The sequence below is a fragment of the Epargyreus clarus genome, unplaced genomic scaffold (genome assembly GCF_041222505.1).
Source record: "Epargyreus clarus isolate Ecla_fem2 unplaced genomic scaffold, WU_Ecla_fem_2.2 ptg000008l, whole genome shotgun sequence".
Classification (NCBI taxonomy): domain Eukaryota; kingdom Metazoa; phylum Arthropoda; class Insecta; order Lepidoptera; family Hesperiidae; genus Epargyreus; species Epargyreus clarus.
The window spans coordinates 1,907,575-1,930,900 of record NW_027332216.1 but is presented as its reverse complement, the minus strand read 5'-3'; the positions used below and the strand labels follow the sequence as shown (position 1 = coordinate 1,930,900).

The 23,326-nt window shown below is 34.8% G+C and overlaps 1 protein-coding gene across 1 annotated transcript; it reads left to right on the top strand.

Moving 5' to 3' along the window:
* The first annotated feature begins 6,502 nt into the window (after positions 1-6,502).
* Positions 6,503-13,913, top strand: LOC140744097 (pancreatic lipase-related protein 2-like). Its single transcript, XM_073075563.1, has 2 exons — positions 6,503-6,709; positions 12,900-13,913. Exons 1-2 carry the CDS (start codon positions 6,586-6,588, stop codon positions 13,808-13,810), a joined length of 1,035 nt encoding a protein of 344 aa, XP_072931664.1. The 5' UTR covers positions 6,503-6,585; the 3' UTR covers positions 13,811-13,913.
* Positions 13,914-23,326: the final 9,413 nt, after the last annotated feature.

The window sequence follows — 23,326 nt, the reverse complement described above, 5'->3', positions numbered from 1 at the left end:
AACAATAGATCACATAACAGGAGGCTGTAGTGTATTAGCCAATAAAGAATACACACATCGCCACGATAACGTGGCCAAACACATTCATCAACAACTTGCTCTCAAACATAAACTACTTCAATCATACACACCATATTATCAATATAAACCTAAGAACGTTTTGGAAAATAACACTGCAAAATTATATTGGGACAGAGACATCATAACCGACCGTACCATCCTTAGCAATAGACCTGATATTACACTCACCATGAAATCTTCAAAGACCACCTACCTTATAGATATTACTGTACCCAACACTCATAACCTGAAACAAAAACACACTGAAAAAATTCAGAAATACATACCTCTGGCTGACGAAATTAAACAAATGTGGCACCAAGATATCGTACGAATCATTCCCATCATCATCTCTTCAACGGGTGTAGTACCCAAAACTTTAAAAACTGCATTAAAATTATTAGACCTTCACGAAAATACATACATACCAATGCAAAAATCAATTGTTATAGATACCTGTTCCATAGTCCGCCGTTTCCTAAACCCGACCACCCTCACGCTTCAAAACCACCAAGACGCCCGTCCTAACACAGCAACACAAAACTCATCTACACACACCACTGCACACAACACTCAAACACATACACACAATTCACCAAATACACTCATCACCACTCACCCCAATCACACAATCATACATGAATAAGGTTACTTGGCGTAAGCCCGTACCTTTTTCACATAAAACCGACTCGAGTCGAGAACAAAAAGTCTCTTAACAAAATAATAATAATAAACGTTTATTGCCATAATACAGAAAGAATAAATGTACATTTTACAGTAATATTAATATGACAAAAGGAATTCGGCTCAGCATTGCTGTCTCAGAATCTGGGATTCGAGTAGCGCTGTTTTTCAGCCGCTCCTATAATCCCTATAGAACTCCCTGAAGACTTCCCTCCGTATTATTGTAACTGACACACTTTATTAACTTACTACTTGTAGAGGTATCCATACCGAGTTTTGAAAACTCTTCAAAATTACTTGTTTACTTTAAAGTTTAGACCTATCTCAGACCAAAAAAAGAAGATAAGGTCGCGTTCAAGAAGAACTTCGAAATAATAACTGATATTTACCGTCACAATAATAATACTAAACAGTAGATCATAAATGTCTGAAATAAATATATTTTTATCCGCCTGTGGAGAGTAATGTTTTTAAGTGTATACAAAGTATGTTTCATTCTTTGGCAAGTCTTGCAGCCCGAACGGCTTGACGGATTTTAGCATAGTAATGTGTCGTTTAAATTGCAGAAGTAATATAGGCCAGGCGTTACTTTCCTTTTCAGTTAATAATATATAAGCAATCGGTTTCCATTATTTTTGTAAGTAATTAAATAATTTTAAAATATTTATTAATTTATAAGCAATTTATGTACTCTTATTATAACTACATACGCATTTACTAGTTTCACTTTAAAACAATGAGACAAAATAAATACCTATAAATAGTTATTATTCAACACGATTGCATTACTTAACCGTGTTTCATGAAGAACAATATGACATAAGATTCTGCGCAGAAGATATTAATCAGACAAAAGTCATAATTAACTGTTCATTGTTACTAATTCAATTCTCACATTACTCATATGATGAATATGATGATCAATACCATCATACAATGACTTCATTTATCATTAATAAATAAATTAAAAAAAAGATCTATTGTATAAATATAGGTACAGTCCGCGGTCTAAGATGATCTTTGTATTAGTGTGAGTGAACACAAAAACAAAATATTAAAAATTAAACAATTACCAGCTACCTACCTACTACAATGAGTTTTTCATTTTTACAAAAAATACCGTTTTGGTATTTGTTTACGTACTTGCCCATACATTTCCAATCAGCGCTCCTAGCGGATTGTATCAGAACTGATTGGAAATATATGGGAAATACGTAAACAAAAACATTCATTTTTGTAAAAACGTAATAACTTATACTAAGGTCGTTTGTCCACCGCACCGTCACCGAGCCGATACCGAGAACGGTATTTCGGGTCGATTTTAATATGTCGTGACGGCGATAGTTTGTCCACCGCGACCGATTTTGGGGATTTATTTTGTTCCAGCTGTCACGCGTGTGACGGCAGTGTATGGACAAGTTCCAATGTGTTTATATTGCCGGCACATCGGCCCGTCAAAATTTCGGTGCCGATCTAGCGGTCACGCCGATCGACTCGATATATCGGCGGCCGGGATGACAGCGCTCGGGTGACGGACGTGCGGTGGACAAGCAGCTATACTAAATGTATATACGCTACATCGGCGCCGTCATTAATTATCGGTATCGGCTCGGTGACGGTGACGGTGGACAAACAGCGTGTGGGTACAGTAGGTATAAGAAGTGAAGAAGATGCACGATTGCCAAAAAGCAATATAAACCGGTTTAAATCAATTAAAAGACGCATCGCGCTCTAATCTGACTTCACACCTACACTATCCATGTGCACAAATGCAAATGCAAACAGTTCAGCTTAGACCTCGCGAACTACACCTATATGTATTTCTGTAAAAAAATGTTTTGATTACTTATATATTTTGCATTTCAGATACAGAGTTTATGTACAGACGGTGTAGTAGTTTAAAAATTTGCCAGTCATACTACGTGTCTGGTTCGAATCCCACATGGGGTTTTTTGAAGTATATAATATAAACATTAATTAATTATTAACTTCCTTCAACAGTGAAGGAAAACATCGCCAGGAAACATACATGCATGGCATTACTGTAAAACACTTCTCAAAGATATGTGATGTCTACCAAACTAACTGTAACTAAGGTGGTAGAACCCTTTGTGGTTCGACTCCGGCGGCACCACAGCCACACCTATTTCTACCTAATAACAGCAGTGTTAGGCGCTGCTGTGTTCTGGTTTGAAGGGCGTGGTAAGGGAGACAGACTTTTCCGATTCGTTCCAGCTTAGTCCTCAGGGGTAGCGGCGCATCTGTGGCCGACCTCAGGTAGGAATATCTAATCCTATCTGGGGTTGATTACAGATGTCCATGGGCGGCAGTAGCCACTTACCATCAGGTGGACTGCATGCTCGTCTGCTACTCCTATATTATAAAAAACCGCACTAAGCCAGCACGCTGGAATATGCGGGCTCCACTCAATTTGATAGGACACCCGTGCCCATCAGTGGGTCAAAAATGAGTCGACCGTCACGTTCCGCAGTATAGTTATTTACAATAACAACACATGTGAATTTCGTAAAATAACCTTTATTGCTTTAGAGTATATCAAGTATAGTTGTCATCGTACTTAATTGTGAACCGGATTATTCCTTGTGCAACCTCAGATTATAAAAGATAGACAAGGCCTCGCGGGAAAATTCATTGAAGCTCATGTTGCACTTGTGTACAATTTTAAGTGCCATTATAGATTTAGTAGACAGCAAATGTCCAGTTATTTTAGTTCGTATCGATTTAAAGTTTAACACTGACTCTATTGACTTAATTGAACTGATATAATACGAGTAGATATATCTTTTATTGTATTACTTTGTATTGACCAGTATCGTTCGGATGTCAACGTATGCAATATGAATCATTCGTGTATTTTTTTATTGTTTAACCTAACGATTAGGCAGACGTACTACCTGATGGAAAGTAGTCAACGCCGCCTATGGACATTTGCAACACCAGAGGAGTCGCCAATGCATCGCCGGCTTTGTAAGAGAGCTCTTTTTGCTCTTTTTTAATCTTATGCAAAACGATAGGGCTTAGTCTTTCTTTACTTTTAGTTTGAGGTAACAACTTCCTTCTTACAAAAATGGTGAATCAAGTCTAAAAACAGAGTAGTTGTAACTACTTATGGCCGTATGTGATACCAGTACGTGAGAAACTAAATGATCTATTTTACAGAAGTTCATTTATATGTGTAGGTTTTTGTTTGTTACGTACAAGGAATTGCAGACTATGTTATGGTATAAAAATGACACAATGTTATATATAAAATTCTCGTGTCACACTGTTAGTTACCGTACTCCTCCGAAACGGCTTGACCGATTTTCACCAAATTTTATATGCATATTCTGTAGGTCTAATAATCCGCTACTATTTATTTTTCATACCCCTAAGTGATAAGGGTTCACTCTTAGCATTTTTTTATTTATATGGCAACACAACGTTTGCCGGGTCAGCTAGTAATTAAATAAAAGAAATACATACACGCGAAGCGTAGGGTTCACAGAGGGTTCTGGGTTCGATCTCCGGTTAAGTATTCATTTCAATAAATACTTTTAAATTTCTCCTAGATATACGTAGGTAATCTAATGCATTTTGTGATGCGGATTTGTGAACTGTATTTACGATACAATTAATAATCCTGGTAAACAATGTGAAAAAAAATAGTGTTAACGTCGTTGCACAAAGTTCTGTCAACTTCTGTAACAAAAGTGTTAGCTATGTATATCCTTACTAATATTATAAATCCGAAAGTAACTCTGTCTGTCTGTCTGCTTGTTTGTCTCTTCTTCACGCCAAAACTACTAAACCGATTTTAATGAAATTTTGTACAAAGATAGTCTGAGACCCGAGAAAGGACATAGGATAGTTTTTATCCCGGAAATCCCACGGGAACTAGGGATCTAAGATCGATTAATCGGAGAATCGATCTTTTGGACCAAAAGGTCGATTATTTTAATCTATACTAGTAAGGATTGAATCGTAAACTATGCCTTTGATCAAGTGAAGATCTTTAGCAAAGTTGTTGTCTATGAGCCACTTTCATTCCAATGAAGGTACGAATTTTCAGTTTTAAGTATGTTATATTATTTTCTTTTAAACGCGGGCGAAGCCGCGGGCAAGAACTAGTTATTGTATATATCGTACTTATTCCTTTGCCTACATAAATATTATTGTTCTGACCAAAAATAACTTTTTAGCTCTTATCTCCTCTGACAGTATATGGCATGATACTGTCAAAACATTTACCTACAACGTGTTAAACAAACTGTGATGTCAACTGTGTTAGTCAAACTGATAAGAAAAGAAAGGTTATTGGCTGATATTTAAGATAAGCTCTGATTGATAACTAGTTCACTTCTTATGATATCATTGTCTGAGTCATAGCACAGGTAATTTAACCCAACTTAAAAATAAATTAATTTCTACTCTACTCAATTATCGTGAATCAATGTATTAGATAACAGGGCAAATGATTTTTTTTAATTTTTGTTACCGGAAATAAACGAGTAAAACTAATCAATTTATTTTTATGGATACCAAAAATAAAACATCTATACATGTTGATAAGATTTAAACTGTTTTTTCGGATCTTACGACTATTACACAATATATCATTACAATAAGAATGAATTGAAGGAAGCCATTAAATGGCTTAAACGGCTGACATATGTGTCAGCTATTTAATGGCTGTCATCGTGTAATTTACGCGGAACAATGTGCAGTTAAGTGGTGCAAAAACACGAAATCGAAGAAAAAGTGCGGAGAAATATCGTTTCATTCGTAAATGATCTAAAAACTACATTTTTTAAACACGAAAATAGATGACAGTGACAATTTCAATTGTCAAAACTTGTTACATTTTCTTGTTAGGAGTGAGTAATCTTTACTAATCTATGATCATTAAATACAAAATATTTGCAATGTTAACGTAATAAATGACTTGTGCCACACTACGATAGGTACTTTTCTTATATCGCTTATTTCCTCATATATCATCACATATCGCTCTATATTCTAAAGTTAATAACAAATATCAAATACAAAGTAAATTGCACTCAAAGAATATATTGCTATATATTGCTATTATTATATATTGCTATTACGAAGATGACCGATATCTATATTGTGAGGTTTATTTGTCGTTACCAAGCGACTGGATTTGCCCGGATTTGTCCTAGTTTAAAGATTTTTTAGGAATGACCGAAAAAAGTAGTGTGATGTTGTTGTTAAGTTCTCAAGATCAAAACCATGATTGTGTTCAGGGGAAATCCAATTAACTGAATGATTAAAAGTATATTAAATCAAATTTCACAAAAAATCAATCAGTCAATCAACATTCTAATCAATAAATTTATGAGTTTTGTTTATCTGAGGTTTTAGTTTATTTATCGAACATTGATAATTGAACTATTAAAATACTTAAATTAAAAATAAAATCGATTAGGTATTTTGTTTTACTTAAAAAAAACGTTTACTTAGGAAATACCAAATTCACTATCCACCATAATTCCACATATCACGCCAAACCTTTTTAATTTTATGTAGACGTGATCCCTGAGGGTCTAAGCTGGGAATGTCTCACATCATTATTGCTCACATTATTTCAAAAGCAAAGTACACATTACTACATCCGTTCTTTGTGTACACCGCACTATACAAGGAAAACACCAAGTGAGCGCTCACCTTTACATTGTGTCATGATGACGTCACACCCTGATCTCGTTAAACTTATTCTAACTATATAACATCTGACAATGACCCATTCAAGTCAGTATCGAACCGCGTGAGCAGTGGAGCGGAACGTTTTATTTATAAATATTTATAAACAATACGAAGATGAACATGAAAGTGTATGTTTGTGTGTTCGTGTGTTTGGTGACGAGATCGTACGCTTGGGGGCGCGGTGATTTGGAGAAATATGGACCATTCCAGTTGGCGTTACATTCCAGTTTAATTAAATGTAAGTTACGTGCTTTTTGAGGCTTTTTTTAATTTATTTACTGAGTTACTTCGAAACATTAACATTAATTCCTGCCATATTTTAATTTATTTACGATATTTATTTAAGAATTAGTATAAGATAAATATTTCTTAGAGTCACTGTTGTCTATAGACACCTCCCTTAGTATGAGTTTTTACGTTCTTACAAAAATGACTGTTTTTGTATTTGTTTACGTATTTCCCATACATTTCCAATCAGTTCTGATACAGTCCGCTAGAGGCGCTGATTGGAAATATATGGACAGATACGTAAACAAATACAAAAACAGTAATTTTTGTCAAAACATAAAAACTCATACTAAGGTAATCAACGTCAACTGAAACTGGATCTTATTCAAAATCGGCCAACGATGCTTTACTACCCGTGGGCCCGTGGGACTAACATAGATCGCTTCTAACCGCGATGATTTTTTTATAATACTAAAGTAACAAACAAGTATGCACTCCACCCGATGGCTAGTGGCTACTGCCGTCCAAGGACATCAACTCCAAATAGGATCGGAATTCTAAACGGTTAGTTTATACAGTTATTTTTTCCTGTATGAAAACATTAATCGATTGACTAATTTGTCAAAATGTAATACTAGTAAACTATATATTGAAGCAGGACAGTAATTAAATAATAGCTTGCTATTTTGGTAACAATATACATTTAATAAGAGGTCTAATTACACACTATTTTGTTTCTGTTTATAAAGATTATCGGTAAATACGACTAACACTAATTAGTTACGCAGTTATTTAAATACTGTTATTAATTAAAGTTAATTATAAAATTATACTAAACTAGCTAACCCGGCAAACGTTGTGTTGCCATATAAATAAAAAAAATGTTAAAGGTGAACAACCCTTATCACTTAGGGGTATGAAAAATAGATAGTAAGCGATTCTCAGACCTACAGAATATGCATATAAAATTTGGTGAAAATCGGTAAAGCCATTTTGAAGGAGTACGGTAACTAACATAGTGTTTATATATAAGATATAGAAAATCTAAAAATGTCCAATAGGACATTAGATCAACAATCTACCATTTCTTCTGTCGTTAATCTCTGATAATACTTCTTACGAACTTTCTTTTTTGAAGTGCATATTAAGCCATCGATACCAGTTATTATCATTTGATTACGAAGTTACTTTGAATCTAGTTTCACATGACCCTGTACTTGGGAGTCCGATTTTCGAAACATCTTATTTAGATCAAAATTATGTGCGCAGTAGAAATTAATTATCACTTGCTATAGTAGAAATTACTTACTTTAGACACAAAAAGAAAACATCGTCAGGAAACATACTATGAACTTGAGCATTTTTTTTAAATATCAATTAGGTGAAGTCTACTAATTTGCACTTAGCCAGGGTCAACTTCAGCCTAAATCCCTCTCAACCTCAAAGAAAACAGCAGTGAGATATGAGTAGTGATGATTCTTCTATGCACTCTATAGTTTTTTCAAATTCTATTTAGTCTTCAGCCTAACTCCATACTACCCTCAGAGGAGACCTGGGCACAGCAGTGAGATAATAATCTCATATGCACTGTCACCTAGAACAGTGATAGCCCAGTGGTTAAGAAACGCGGCCTCTCGATCGAGGGGTCCGAGGTTCAAATCCCAGGCACGCACTTCTGATTTCACCCTTCAAATTTATGTGCGTATTAGAAATTAATTAAAACTAGCTTAAACGGTGAAGGAAAACATCGTGAGGAAACCTGCATACCTGAGAGATTTATAAAAAAAAATTAAAGGTATATGAATTCTACCAATACGCACTTGGCCAGCGCGGTGGACTATGGCCTAATCCTTCTCATTCTCAGAGGAGACCCGTGCCCAGCAGGGGGACAGTAATGGGTTGATGATGATGATGATGATGCACTGTATAGTGCATTTTTTTTTCAAATTCCGCTTACCGTTTGCAATTTCCGCATTACACCAACAAACGTATGTACTCATGCTATATTAACAAACCAAGTTTTGCGGTAATTCGCATGTGGGTCGTGTCAAGTGGTTCTTTGTTTGTAGTTTTTAGGGTACGAGATTTTGTGTAATTGTAGAGTTAATTGCTCAGATGTGGCTCTGTATACGCATGTTAAGCAAGTTGTGGATTATGTTAGAACCCGTTGTAGGGTAAATAAACATAGTGTAACACACCAAAACACATATAAAATTAGATAGTTTAAAAGATTTTGTTTTTGCTTGATATAAATAAAAACGTTTTTAGACTTATGTTTTTTTTAAACTATATGAGTAGCGGACGAGCATGCAGTCCACCTGATGGTAAGTAGCCACTGCCGCCCATGGACATCTGTAATCAAAAATACTACTGTTAGGCAGAAATAGGTGTGGCAGTGGTGCGCCGGAGTCGAACAACAAGGGTTCTACCTTTAAACGTGTTATTTCTGTAACCGTGTAACCGAGTCCATGTAGAGCAATGTATTGAAGGTGGTAGAACCCTTTGTGGTTCGACTCTGGCGGCACCACCGCCACACCTATTTCTACCTAATAACTGCAGTGTTAGGTGCTGCTATGTTCCGGTTTGAAGGGTATGGTAAGGGAGAAAGACTTTTCCGAGGCATTCCAGCTTAGTCCTCAGGGGTAGCGGCGCATCTGTGGCCGACCTCAGGTAGGAATATCTAATCCTATCTGGGGTTTATTACAGATGTCCATGGGCGGCAGTAGCCACTTACCATCAGGTGGACTGCATGGTCGTTTGCTACTCTTATATTATAAAAAAAAAAAACCAAGGGTTTCTCTGAAACCGATCACGTGTCGCGGCTCCTGAAGACTAATGGTCGCCTCATATGTAAATTAGCTAGCGTTGACACTTTCTCACTATCACTAATACACGAGGTACTTTCGTCTTTACATATTTTTGTTGATGCATAAGCATTTAACAATAATTAACACTTACTTAAGTGGTTTCCAAGTACCTACTTATATAAGTTACATATAATTGTAACGCAAAATTGTGAATCATTTTACATACAGAAACCTTTGAAATTACTTACAATGTTTACCAACGATATATATACGATATACCAACTGGATTACATTACATCATATTTCCGTAGTTATTTAAGACGCGGAAGTGTTACGTTCACCTACATACTACTAAGAACTGGTGGTTTCCTAAGCCCTATTTATAATGAACAGATCGATTTCTTTGACTGATTTTGTTCATTATTATTGAAACAAATCAAATGTACATTTTCCATTTGATTATATTATTATACATCTGGACAACTGGAGTGGACTAAATGCGACTTTTAAAAAAGTTAAATTTCCTTACCATCCCCTTTAATCCATGACTATCAGCACTACACTAATATAATGTAGAATAAGGATTAGGATTTACGATTAGAATAGGTAGGCTGGTCCAAATTTATAACAGACTAATTTTCTGTCCATATATCTGTTTTCGGTTTGAAAAATTTGCAATACATACATAATCCTTCAAACGAATAGGCGGCCACAGATAATAAATATGACTGAAAAATTAATAAATCTGAAAAACAAAATAATATGAATGAACTAGTATTTGCCCTCGACTTCGTACACGTAAATAATAAAATCAAACTATGTGTAATACGAACTCCAATTTTACCCCCTTAGCGGTGGATTTAAAAACACAATATAAAATAGGCGTTTCAATATTTGTATGCAAAAAGTTAAATAAAACATTTCATAGTGTTTGATAGTTAATTGTATCAGGCGTTACTTTGCGGAAATCCATGCTATTAAGTTAAGATTAAAACTACTTCGCAACATAGCATTAATAGTGTTTGTTTTAAAATAGACGGGTTCTTAAACAAATGTTCAACCACCATTTTACCCCCTTAGGAGTGGAATTTCCAACATTCGTATTTTAGTGCTCACTAACACTCAAATCAAAATTTCGTTGATCTCTGGCACAATCAGTACCCTTCCGATTTTATATCTATTCTGACCCGGCAAACTTTGTACCTCCTCAAAATCTATTTATCAAATATATTTCATATAAAACATAGCCTATGTTACTCGTGGATAATGTAGCTTTCGAATGGTGAAAGAATGTTTAAAATCGGTCCAGTAGCGTTTTAGTCTATTCATTACAACCAAACAAACAAACAAAGTTTTCCTCTTTATAATAGTAGTGTAGATTAACAAAGCTGAAAAACAAGATAAACTATAGGGGAGATCCATGAAATTTACATACATTTATGACTTTATATATATTAACAATGTTGAAAAACAAAATAAACTATAAGGAAAACAGATCTATGAAAGTTACGTAGAGCAAAGAATAACACTGTGGCAACAACGTGTTCCGCGGTTTCAGCGACTATTATGCGTATTCTCATTTCTATTCACAAACGCAAAGAACAAGCAACCTCCGTAATTAATGCAAGTAAACAGGACGTCCGCTTGTCTTCGGTGTAGGGCTGCCACATTTATTTTACAGCTGCGAAGCAAAATTGATGTGTATTTATTTATTTATTTTCAATTAATTAGGACAGGATTTATTACATTAATGAATATCATCTAATAATTGAAAAAAAGTTACGCGCACTTAAAATAACAACAAATGTACCTGCACTAAAATTAGATAAATGACATATGAATAAAATAAAGACGTGTAATAATTAAATAACAATTACATTATTGTTAAGTAGTAAGTACAGTAAAAATAAAATGAAAATTGTAACTATGTATATGTTCATCTGTTTCTTCATAACTTCTTAACTACGTATCATGTTTCAAAGGAGGTACCGTTAGAAGTGTCTTGATTGTCCATTGGTTATAAACTGTGTTATATATTTTTATAATAAGTTGCTCAGTGGGAATAGTCGCGTCGAAGTTTCTTGGGTCTTGCGTTATAAATTTCGTCACATATAATGCGCGATTGCGTTGTGCAGCATTTTTTGTAATAGATTGACCATATTAACTGTAACATTAGGATTCACAGCCTAGTCCAGTAACCTATTAAACTTGCTAATTGTATGAAATAAAAAACAAATATTTGACATTAGAGCCAAAAGCCACTTAGAGGCAGCCCTATGATTCCTCATTCAATGTTAACTTGGCGCAGCGTTGTCTCAAGCAGCCGATGTGCACTCTGTTTGCTTTGAATTCCGTATCAGTTAGTTGTTAGTGTTCACTAGATGTCGCTCATGAAGTTACAGTTTCCTTGAAAGTTTTAGCATTTCAGAATTAATACTCGAAGTCGTCGTCAATATACTCGTATTATTGTCCCACGGTTATTGGTAGACGCGAATGTCCACCAAGAGTGTTAGGCGTTTAGGCTATAGTCCACCACGCTGGCCAAGTTCGAATTGGTAAACTTCACTCATCTTTGAGAACTTTTAAAAAACTCTAAGGTTGTATGGTGGTACAGCAAGTGATAATTAATTTCTAATACGCACATAACTTTGTCAAATCTGAAGTAAGTGGCTGGAACTTAAACTCGGGCGGGGCGATATTGGGACAAGAAGCACGAATTATAACCATAATAATGTACTTATAGTAATTAAATCACAATTACAATTACAGACGTTCATGGGCGGCAGTAGCCACTTACTATCAGGTGGACTGTATGCTCGTCTGCTACTCGAATATTATAAAAAAAAAAACAATTTGCTTCATACATATTTAAAAAAGAAGAAAATCTTTATGCATATAACAAATATTTTAATTTATACAATCGTAAAAAAATACCTTCGAATTGGCCCTATTATAATTAATCATTTACTTCACCATGACCATGTAACAAAAATATCTATCACGTTGAAAATACTCCACTGTTATTATACGCTTATCACGAAACATGAAACGCCTATTTGCAGACACGAGTAGAGGACAACAACTAAATTATACACGAGTATCATGTGATCTTCCAATCCAACAGCTTTGTGTAAATTGATCAATCAATCCATTAACCACTCTGAACTCTTGATTAGGATAAAGTAAGGACGCTCGAATGTTCTGCTTGATTGGTATGTGGGTGGCAGCTACCCGAGAATTCATGAATCGTATCCTATATGTACACTTATACCCACTTATCTACTCAGATTCAATTTCATATAAATTTATTAGATGATAATTCAGAAATCGGCTATTTCAGAATGTTCATGGATGATGTGTAATTATTTAATCGCCTTATTTCTTCTTTTCCAGGTGATCACGATAGAACACTGAACCTCGACGTCAGCGGTATTGACGTGTACTTCTATGACTTCTCTCGAAACGACGTAGAAAGCTTCCCCATCGCCGATGCAGCAAGGGATATCCTCGCATTGCCAGAGCTAGACAAAGTAAAACAGTTCATAATATTTGTCGGAGGCTACAAATCTCACATAAACAAGAAAACCGAAGAACGCATCAGGGATACGTTCAGAAGTTATCCAAACAGCTACCTCATTATCCTCGATCATTCTGCCTACACAAATGACAGGCAAGGATACATAAAGAGTTATGAAAGATCAGTACGATACGTTAATTATATTGGCAAGGCGTTGGGACAAATGTTGGCTGGTCTGTCCGAAGGTGGAATATCACCTAAAAGCATGCACCTCATAGGCCATAGTTTGGGAGCACAAATATTGGGCCAAGCAGGAGAAACATTTACCACTCTCACCGGTAAAACGGTTTCCAGAATAACTGCTTTGGACCCGGCCGGTCCTTGCTTCTCCAACAGCTTGATACAGGAGCAAGTGAGGTCAGGTATGGCAGACTATGTGGAAGTTTACCATTGTAACGCTGGTGGTTTAGGAACAACTAGTGTGTTGGGTGATATAGACTTCTTCGTAAACAAGAAAGGGCAGTCCCAACCGAAATGTGGAACGCCTTTGATTCCCGGAGTTTTTGATTCGTCGAAAGCAGCCAAATGTAATCACAGAGCCTGTATAGATATATGGACGGCTACGGTCAGTAACCCCAACTGGTACTTAGCATGGAAATGCGACTCGTACAAACTGTTCAAGGACGGTAAATGTGCCAATAATGACGTCACCATCGCAGGCTTCTGGAATCCTGGTAATGCGACCGGCGTTTTCTATTTTTCTACCGATGCTTATGACGTACAGTAATTTTTGGGTATTAACTTCAAGCTTTAGTCATTGTTATTTAATTTTTAGACTGTACAAAATAAACTACTACTGTTAGTTGTATATAATAAAATATTATAACCAATCTATGGTGCATTATTAACCTCTTAAATAAACATGCGTAAAAAAATATTATCACTTAGTAATAATGGACCTTGTTAGCCTTGTTATCAATAAATTCATGGAAAAATGTCTCATACTAAAATATTTATATTTCAAAAAACAATCTAATTAAATCGTTTTCTAGATTAGATTTGACATAACCATTAAAAACCGTTTATAGTTTTTAAGAAAGTATATAGAAATTATCTTAAAATAGGGAAATGATTAATAAGGAATTAGAGAGAGGCTCTTATGTTATATACTGTTTTTAATTGCAACACAATTTTTAGAATACTAGTTCTTGCCCGCGGCATCGCCCGCGTTTAAAAGAAAATAATATGACATACTAACATACATAAAACTGAAAATTCGTACTTTCATTGGAATGAAAATGGCGCAATCTGGCGAAAATTGGTCGTACCAACTCTGAAACCTTCGTGGGCTCATGGACAACAACTTTGCTAAAGATCATCACGTAATCAAATGCATAGTTTACGATTCAATGCTTACTAATATCGATTAAAATAATCTACTTTTTGGTCCAAAAGATCGATTCTCCGCTTAGTCGATCTTTAGATCGCCATCCCTAGTTCCCGTGGGATTTCCGGGATAAAAACTATCCTGTGTCTGTTCTCAGGTCTCGGACTATCTTTGTACAAAATTTCATTAAAATCGATTCAGTGGTTTAGGCGTGAAGAAGAGGCAAACAGACAGACAGACAGAGTTACTTTCAGATTTATAATATTAGTAAGGAAGTAAGGATTGTCAACTGTAGGCTGTAGGTAACTATAAATAATTATAAAAGGAAATACGTCACGAAGATTATCCTGAAGAAGGGGAATACCTGTATGCGTTTCCCCTTATCTTCAAGGCGACACAACAGGAAAATAAAAGTTGTTACATTACTACTTTCAACGACCTAACAACGCATGTAGTAATTCCCCGTTTTAGTTAACAGTTATAGAGCATACATACGTGCAGAGCTTACGCAAGTACTAATTATTAGTACTCGTTGATATTATAATAAAAAAGATATGACAATACGAACAGGAACTTTAAATGAACACTGATAAAATTATGATTGAAATGGGACTGCTGAACACCACCTTATTTGAGAATATTCTCAAATAAGGTGGTGTTCTTTTGCAGCCATATAGAGTTTCTATTCTTATACTGCCAATCCATGTGGCGGAACGATCATTACACCAGCCTGACACATAGTCCCAGGTTTGCTTCCTGGCTGGGAAAACGTGACAATGATCGAAAGAACAGTACAGTACAGTTTTGTGTTGTTAATAAATCGCATATTCATCCAGGATAATATGTTTAACAATTTTACATACAAATTAGAACCCCGAACTCTCACAATAAGGGAACATATTTACTTCACACATACTATTAACGCTACATTGACTACACTATGGGTAAAGTGCCTGCAAATAAATAAAAGCATTATTTCAGAAGAAAACGCAATGCTATCAAGGAGAACGCCTTAATGGTTACTATGAGCAATTATTATGATTTAGACCCCATTGCTGGTCGGAAGATATTAATTAAACTTTGCACTTTACTAGACCTTAATGTCTTCAACTCAGCAAACGTGAATCATTTTGAAATATCAAAATGTTTTTGGCACACATTTGTTTCTTTAACCTACTTTATTTGTCTAATTACCCGAATGAATAAAACAAACTAAATAACAATAACAAAGATTGTTTTTAAATAACAGAGCTATTTCAATTAACAAATCTAAATTTTAATTATTAATAAATGGTTATTAATTGTATTGGTTAAATCAACATGCAAATGAGACCACAACACGACATACCTACCTAATTTAGTCAATCCGCGAAAAGGTGATATCTCCTTAAGAATGGATAAAAGAATAAAATTTAATAAATTTCTCGAATCTAACTTATTTTATGAAGCCTTAAACTATTATTCACATATAAATATAAGGAGGAACTATAGAGTAAATTTAATATAATAATAATTCTTTATTTCAGATCATAAATACAGTCCATAGCTTTGGTTCGTAATGTTAGTATACATATTTTTCTTAAATCTATGTTAGAAATATTAAAAAAAACAACAAAGGGGTTAGAGTTGTAGACAACTTAGCCCATATTGTAAATATAAAAAGCGTTCGTTGTAGCAAAATCTCGCAACTAAACGTTTATGACGATGACGGTGAATTAACTAGTATTACCAGAGGAAAGTTTCTAATAAGCCCAAAGCCGGCGAAGCATGCACTGCGCCGTTCTCACCCGCTACGTGATAAAGCTGTGCCGCAGATATTGTGTATTCTCAGTGTGGTACAAGTCATAAGCGAAAAACAAAACTAATACGCGGCGGCGTAATCCTGTATTTTTTTATAATGTTAAAGTAGCAGACGAGATGAACATCCGTAATCCACCCCAGATGATGATTATTCCTACTCAACGTCGACCACAGGTGCGTTTCTACCTCTGAGGACTAAGCTGGAATGCCTCAAAAAAGTATGTCTCCCTTACCATACCCTTCAAGACGCAACACAGCAGCGATTAACACTACTGTACACAGAAGTGGGTGTGGCGATAGTGCCGCCGGAGTCGAATCACTGAGAGTTCTAGTATCTTTGTAGCTATAAATGTTGATGTTGATGATAATAACTGAACTAGTATTTCCAGAAGAAAATTTCTAGTAAGCCCAAAGCCGGCGAAGCATGCACTGCTCCGTTCTCACCCGCTACGTGATAAAGTTGTGCCGCAGATATTGTGTATTCTCAGTATGGTCTGTAGTGTGCGTAGGACTCCTAATTATATAAGTTAGGATTAGCTTAAAATTAAAGAGTTATAATAAAGACGTCAACCTATAAACACGCCTGTTCAATACCATACGAGCCTGCTCCTTCACTACATGGCGACCCTGCCTGGCCGGTGCGCGTGTGGCGCTGTCACGTTGCACGCGCACCGGGAGGCGTTAGGAACGGATAAAAATTAAAAGTATAACAGTATAACAAGAACAAGAAATAAAAATTTAAAATGAAGCTTGAAAGTCACATACATTATAGAAGAAGTGAAAAAAAATAAGAAGAAAGAAAATCATACAATAAGAAGATGAAGCCAGAAGATTTAAAAAAAATAAGGAAGATTTATAAGAAGAAAACACGGATATGGAAACATCAAAAATATAGAAAACACCTACGAAGAATAATAAATGAATATGTGAGCAACACTACTCTTCGAAGAAATGGTCTATACTCTACATGAAAAATGTTCGGATGAAGACAATGACACCATCGGTCAGCCAGTCACTGTACGTCATGAAAATCGGACACCAGCTGAATAACGAAGAAGAACGTCAAAATCACCGTCTGCGTCAGCAATGGTCTTCGCAGCCCAGCAGCAAACGCCCTGATTCACTAGCGAACACCTACCCTTGCCAGCGCGAATTATTTTTACGGTAAAGAAAACAAGTATAATTTTGTAATTTGTAACCTTATTTTTCTAAAAAGACAAATTTTAGTAAGAAATAACCGTACTGCAGAATTTTAAAAGCTTATTTGTCGTATTATAAAATGGTACCTATCTATATTACTTATGATCATAATTTTTTTTAGTCAAATTTTACGTATTAATAAGTATATCTGTGCTATGTAGCAAGTAAATTAAATGTAAAAAATGTTTGATAAAGTAATTTAAATTATTTTTATAATAACTTTGTAATGCGTAAGTTATTATTGTTTTATTCTATTTGGTTGTCGCATTGTATTAAGTAACATAAATCGCCATAAGTATCTCAGTAATAATGTTATGTATAGTTAAAAGTATAAGTAAACTCAGGCAGCAACAGTAGTATAAAATTCATTGTTCTAATTTTGCTGATTACTAAAAACGTGTCATACCTCCCGTTACACATCCTTTTAGGAATGGAATGTGTAAGATTCGGATTGCAATGCAATGGCGATACAGTTCTTATTACATGCGCATTAGTAGGTAACCATTGTTGCTATGCAAAGTTTATGAATGTACTTGAGATCTATTATAATTGTTATTCATAACTTTGGTAACTTTAATTTATGGCTTTGAGGTAGTTTTTGATTGAGGAAATGTAACATAAACTTGATTATGATTTGAATTGAACTGAAATTATATGATTTTTAATTTACATTTTACAGGTAAATCAATATATAGACTTATGAAAGGAATGTATGTTTGGTAATTATGTATGGATTTCTTCTGTAAGTTAGTATTTTTAGTAATGATTGGGATTGATCCCCCGAGAGTTAAGAAAGTATCTAACGTACTGATGAAATATATCGATTGTTAAGTTAATGTTTATTGTTGGTTTAGACAGATTGTCTCGCTCACGCTGCATGATCTGCAGTCATCTGCGTGCAAGAAGTGGATGGAAAGAAACTGAAAGATGAGTGTTAGGATTACATTGAGAGTTATAAAAAAATATATAATTATATTGAGAAGTATACCTTTTACATTTTCTTGATCATGTAGTTACGCGAGCCGTATACGTGAAAGAAATGGATTGAAAGGATATTTGAGAGAGTTTTAATTATTGTAAACAAACCGTTATCTTGATCATGATGTACGCGAGACGTCTTCGTGAAAGAAATGGCATTATGGAAGCATTATTATAAACTCAATGAAGTTATATAACGTATAAGAAGGGAAATGAAATATATGAAGTAAAGGATTAATAATTCCTACGAGAGAAATATAAGCAAAAATAACGATAAAAGGTGATGTGTGCCTAATTAATTTAATTAAATAAAATGCATGATGTAGTACAAGGATTTTACCAACCTACAAATATGACAGATGCTTTGATTTGACTATAGGCCACATGGTTAACTCAAACAAATGCATATAGTAGGTATTAACTTGATTATTATGATATATATTCTTATATGAATGTTATGTTCTTATAATTATGATTATGAATATTACCGGATTTGACAAGTGTACACTAATTGAACTTTAAAGTTTAATTTAATTATCTTTAATAAATGGATTTGACTTTGAACCGGACAAGACAACTGTAACGCGTTTAGAATAAGTATTTTTTTAATTAATCTATAAACATAAAATATTTAAGAAAGGCTTTTTTTTCATGTATTTTTTTTATATTCAATTATTAGTAATACCTTAATTAATATTATAAGATTAATATTATAAGATTTTTGTGTATTCTTTTTAATTTTTTAAAGAGGCCTTAACGTGCATTACACCTACCAAATCTGTGGTAAAATAAAATATTTATAAATAAAATTTTATTTTAAAATAACCCCGTAGGTGTAGTGTGCGTAGGACTCCTAATTATATAAGTTAGGATTAGCTTAATATTAAAGAGTTATAATAAAGACGTCAACCTATAAACACGCCTCTTCAATACCATACGAGCCTGCTCCTTCACTACAGGTCATAAGCGAAATTAGTAATTATTATAAGTAAATACCAAAACCCGACTGTTTCAAAAATAATTAACTAAAAAGGAAAGTTATATACTCGTATAACCAATATCTCATCCACAATAGAGACGAACCCAATGACACCTCAAATTTTAAAATCCGAAAAAATAGCCATTTTGTCTGTAGGGGATTCCAAAGAATCCGACATAAATAGCTGCATACGCTTGCGAAACGTTAATTTCGTAACCATGAATATTAATGATGACGACCTTATAATGTAAATAGTGTTTCTAAAAGAATGTTTCTTACATAACTTTGAACGCAATGCATTTAATCACAAGTGATCGTTTTCAACACAATATTATAGGTAACTCTCTGAAATTAAATAATAAAATGCATACATTACACTCGCTTATAACTTAGACCGTACCAAGTATAATGCTCTCTGTAGTTAGAAGAGCAGGGAACTTAGACACGGAGTTAGATTTCCGCCGCGTGAAGGACATTTATCTATTTGTCGGTAGCGAAATTACAAGATGTTTCTATATATAAAAGTAATCCCGCCGTGGTTCGATACCACCATTACAATGCCTGTCCCCTTACAATCCTTACTAATCCTTACTAATACTAATTCTTACTAATATTATAAATCCGAAAGTAACTCTGTCTGTCTGTCTGGATGTCTCTTCTTCACGCCTAAACCACTCAACCGATTGTAATGAAATTTTGTACAAAGCTAGTCTGAGACCCGAGAAAGGACATAGGATAGTTTTTATCCCGGAAATCCCACGGAAAGTAGGGATGGCGTTCTAAGATTGATTAATCGGAGAATCGATCTTTTGGACCAAAACAATAGTTTATTTTATCGATATTAGTAAGAATTGAATCGGAAACTATGCATTTGATCAAGTGATGATCTTTAGCAAAGTTGAAGGTACGAATTTTCAGTTTTATGTATGTCAGTATGTTATATTATTTTCTTTTAAACGCGGGCGAAGCCGCGGGCGAAAACTAGTATTAAATACTTTTGTGTTTTGTCTAAACAGTTTAAGGGGTGCGGCAAGGCAGAGGCCCCTGCGTTCTAATGACTACTGGAATTAGATAGAAAAAGTACATATTTCTCTACCTAATGGAGTTGAATCACAAAGGTTTCTACGACCTACTAAAACAACCAAAACCACAGACAAGCTAGTATTTAATAAATAGAAGAGTCAAGAAATCACGTACAAAGTGTCCCACAAACGAACTTCGCCGAAAGCGCGATTAAAGCGTAAAGTGGCACGTTTGTCGCATTTATAAAGCGTCCAGCTCATATACTCGAAATATTTCATACATAACACACGCGTTTCACTACCACCAAGTAACGAAAAAATTAGTCATGCGATATTAAAAAGATGGAAGGTGGGATGCAAGATGGGATGGAAGATGCAAATATGCACACGTATGGAGTTTCTTGCGCCGCTTCTTTTCTATAGCGAAATACCTTCCGAAGCAATAGTAGTTTGTTGACTTTCAAAAAGTATTCTATATGAATCAATTTTGAATAAATGAGATTTGAATATAAATTTGAATTTGAATTTGATACCACCTTTTTGATATTTTAAGTTAACAACAATTGCTTAAAATTTCACAAAGGTTTATATATTTTGTTATTTCAGAATTGAGATTTTTTTATGCAATTTCACAATAGGAAAAGATCGTGCCTTTAAAATTATGGTGCAATTATTGTAATCAGTAATTAATACCTAAATAAGACTCGCTTACCTTTCGTGACCTTATGATGAACATATGAAGTCGTATCAACGGTAACAATAAGGCTATTAACGAATACTTACTTGTGTTAATAAGTTAACAAATTCATATTGTTTTGATACCCGAGAGGACGAACTAAGAATCCTGGTCAACTCGTTACTGCCCCATTGCTGGGAACGGGTCTCCGTTCAAAATTATCCTTATAATTTAGTATGCCTCGTGTAATTTGAGTCTTACCGTGTCTTTTAAATCGCGACACAACATCGCTTAACACTGCTGTGATAAGGCAGAAATACCTCTAATGGTACCACCCCATTGCCATACCACAAAAGATTTAGCCTCCATTACTACCAAAAATCTACATATAATCGCTTTGCCGACAGTAGTAAGGCAAATAACCATTCATATAACTACCTATTCGAGATACTTCATGCAGGGTCGCGAACATTTTTAAAACATTTCTCGTTTATATTAACACGTTTAATAAAAATTAACGTATGTAGCGTTTCGGAGTGAAATGAAAACGTATGAAAAGTTATTGTGATGTGGTGCTTTTTTTTTATTTTTTACCGCGCATCAATTCTGTTTCAAGAATACTTTAACGACGTTGTTTATGGTATATCGATTTTATAAGAATGGAAAGAGAATCAACTTTTTTATGGTTGTATGGATTTTGTAAGAATGGAAAAGTGGATTCATTTGTTAATGGTTGTACGGATTTCATAAGAGAGTAAAGAAAGAAAGAACTTGTCTATGAACAAAAGACAACGGCTATTTGGTTTTTTTTTTCATAATATAGGAATAACGGTCAAGCTTATAGTTAATGTGATTATATGAAGTTACCGACGCCCATGCACATTTATAATTAACCCCAGATAAGATTAGATTCGTACCTGAAGTCAACCACACATAAACTGATATCCCTTAGGTCAAAGCTGGAGCCTCGAAAAATTTACTAGTAGATAGGTATACCTACTAGTAATACAACGATAATACAACGAAACACATTTTCAATCAGACCCTACTACGTTATTAATGTTCATATTCTCCCAAGAAATAGACAGTATCATGAATAAATAAAACATTCGATACTCGGGCTAGATTTGTGATTTTGCTGCTCATTTCTAAGGATGGCTGTACATGGAAGACGGCTTATTTTTAAATCAAGGCTTTCCAGTTTATTACTTTGTATCCTTCCATTGTTGTGGGACGTAGATAGCGTAATTCTTACAAATTTATCCTTAGATTATTTTTTGGTGTTTTAAAATATTTGTCGCATTCAGATAATGAGCAAGATATATTTGTTGTATCTAGCTCAGTCACTAAAACATGAAAATGTGTTATATATTTCAATACCGTAAGTAAAACATTCAGTGTCTTATAGGAAACATCGAAATAAAATTCTAATAAATCTCATAGCGCGAAAAATGCAACACAACTGGCCATAAACAAAGATTCAGCATTTTAAAATCGCGCAAGAAACTGCAGATACCTTACGCCTTTATCAATATACTTAATAAGTGAGTATACTTACTTAAGTGAATAATCGCATGTGTGTTTATCGGTAAACAGTTACGAACACAGTGCGAGACACTCCATTTGAAGATACGCCTTTGTTTTATAAAAACTCATATAAAAAACGCCATATCCGAGGCGTTTCGACTTAGCCCTCAGGGATATCAACGCATCTGCGGCCGAAATCACGTAGGAGTCTCTTCTTGTCTCTTTTGTTATCTGAGGTTAATTACAGACATCCATGAGCGGCAGTAGCCACTTAACATCAGAATTGCATGCTCACTTGCTACCTGAATATTCTAAAAAAAAACTAAATTATTGAAAATTCGACTATTCAAATCGCATTTGCGTAAATCGGTTACTTTAATGTCTTACCATGAAGGGGACTCCTTATGACATTCACACACGTGGTCGGGCACGGTACGTGGAGCTCGATTTTCGCGCCGTTTTTCCGAGCCACCTGAGAAAATATTTCATTCCGTCGAATTAAATCTACCGGAAATCATTATTGGTGGCTTTGTATTCCGTTCCATCTGTTACATTATACTAGGAATTGTTTATTTGTTAACTTACGTATCCAAGCGGTCACCGGTCGGTCCAACATGTTAAGTCCTCTAGGTTTTTGATGGTAGTAGAATCCATTGTTGTTCAACTCCGGAGGTATCCGCCACACCTATTTTTGCTTAATAATAGCAGTGTTATATGCTGCTGTGTACTAGTTT

Bases quoted from the DNA above. Each gene is read 5' to 3' on its own strand.
- LOC140744097 (XM_073075563.1), top strand. From the start codon at position 6,586: ATGAACATGAAAGTGTATGTTTGTGTGTTCGTGTGTTTGGTGACGAGA. The intron at 6,710-12,899 runs GTAAGTTACGTG...CTTCTTTTCCAG, and splicing joins ACATTCCAGTTTAATTAAAT to GTGATCACGATAGAACACTG.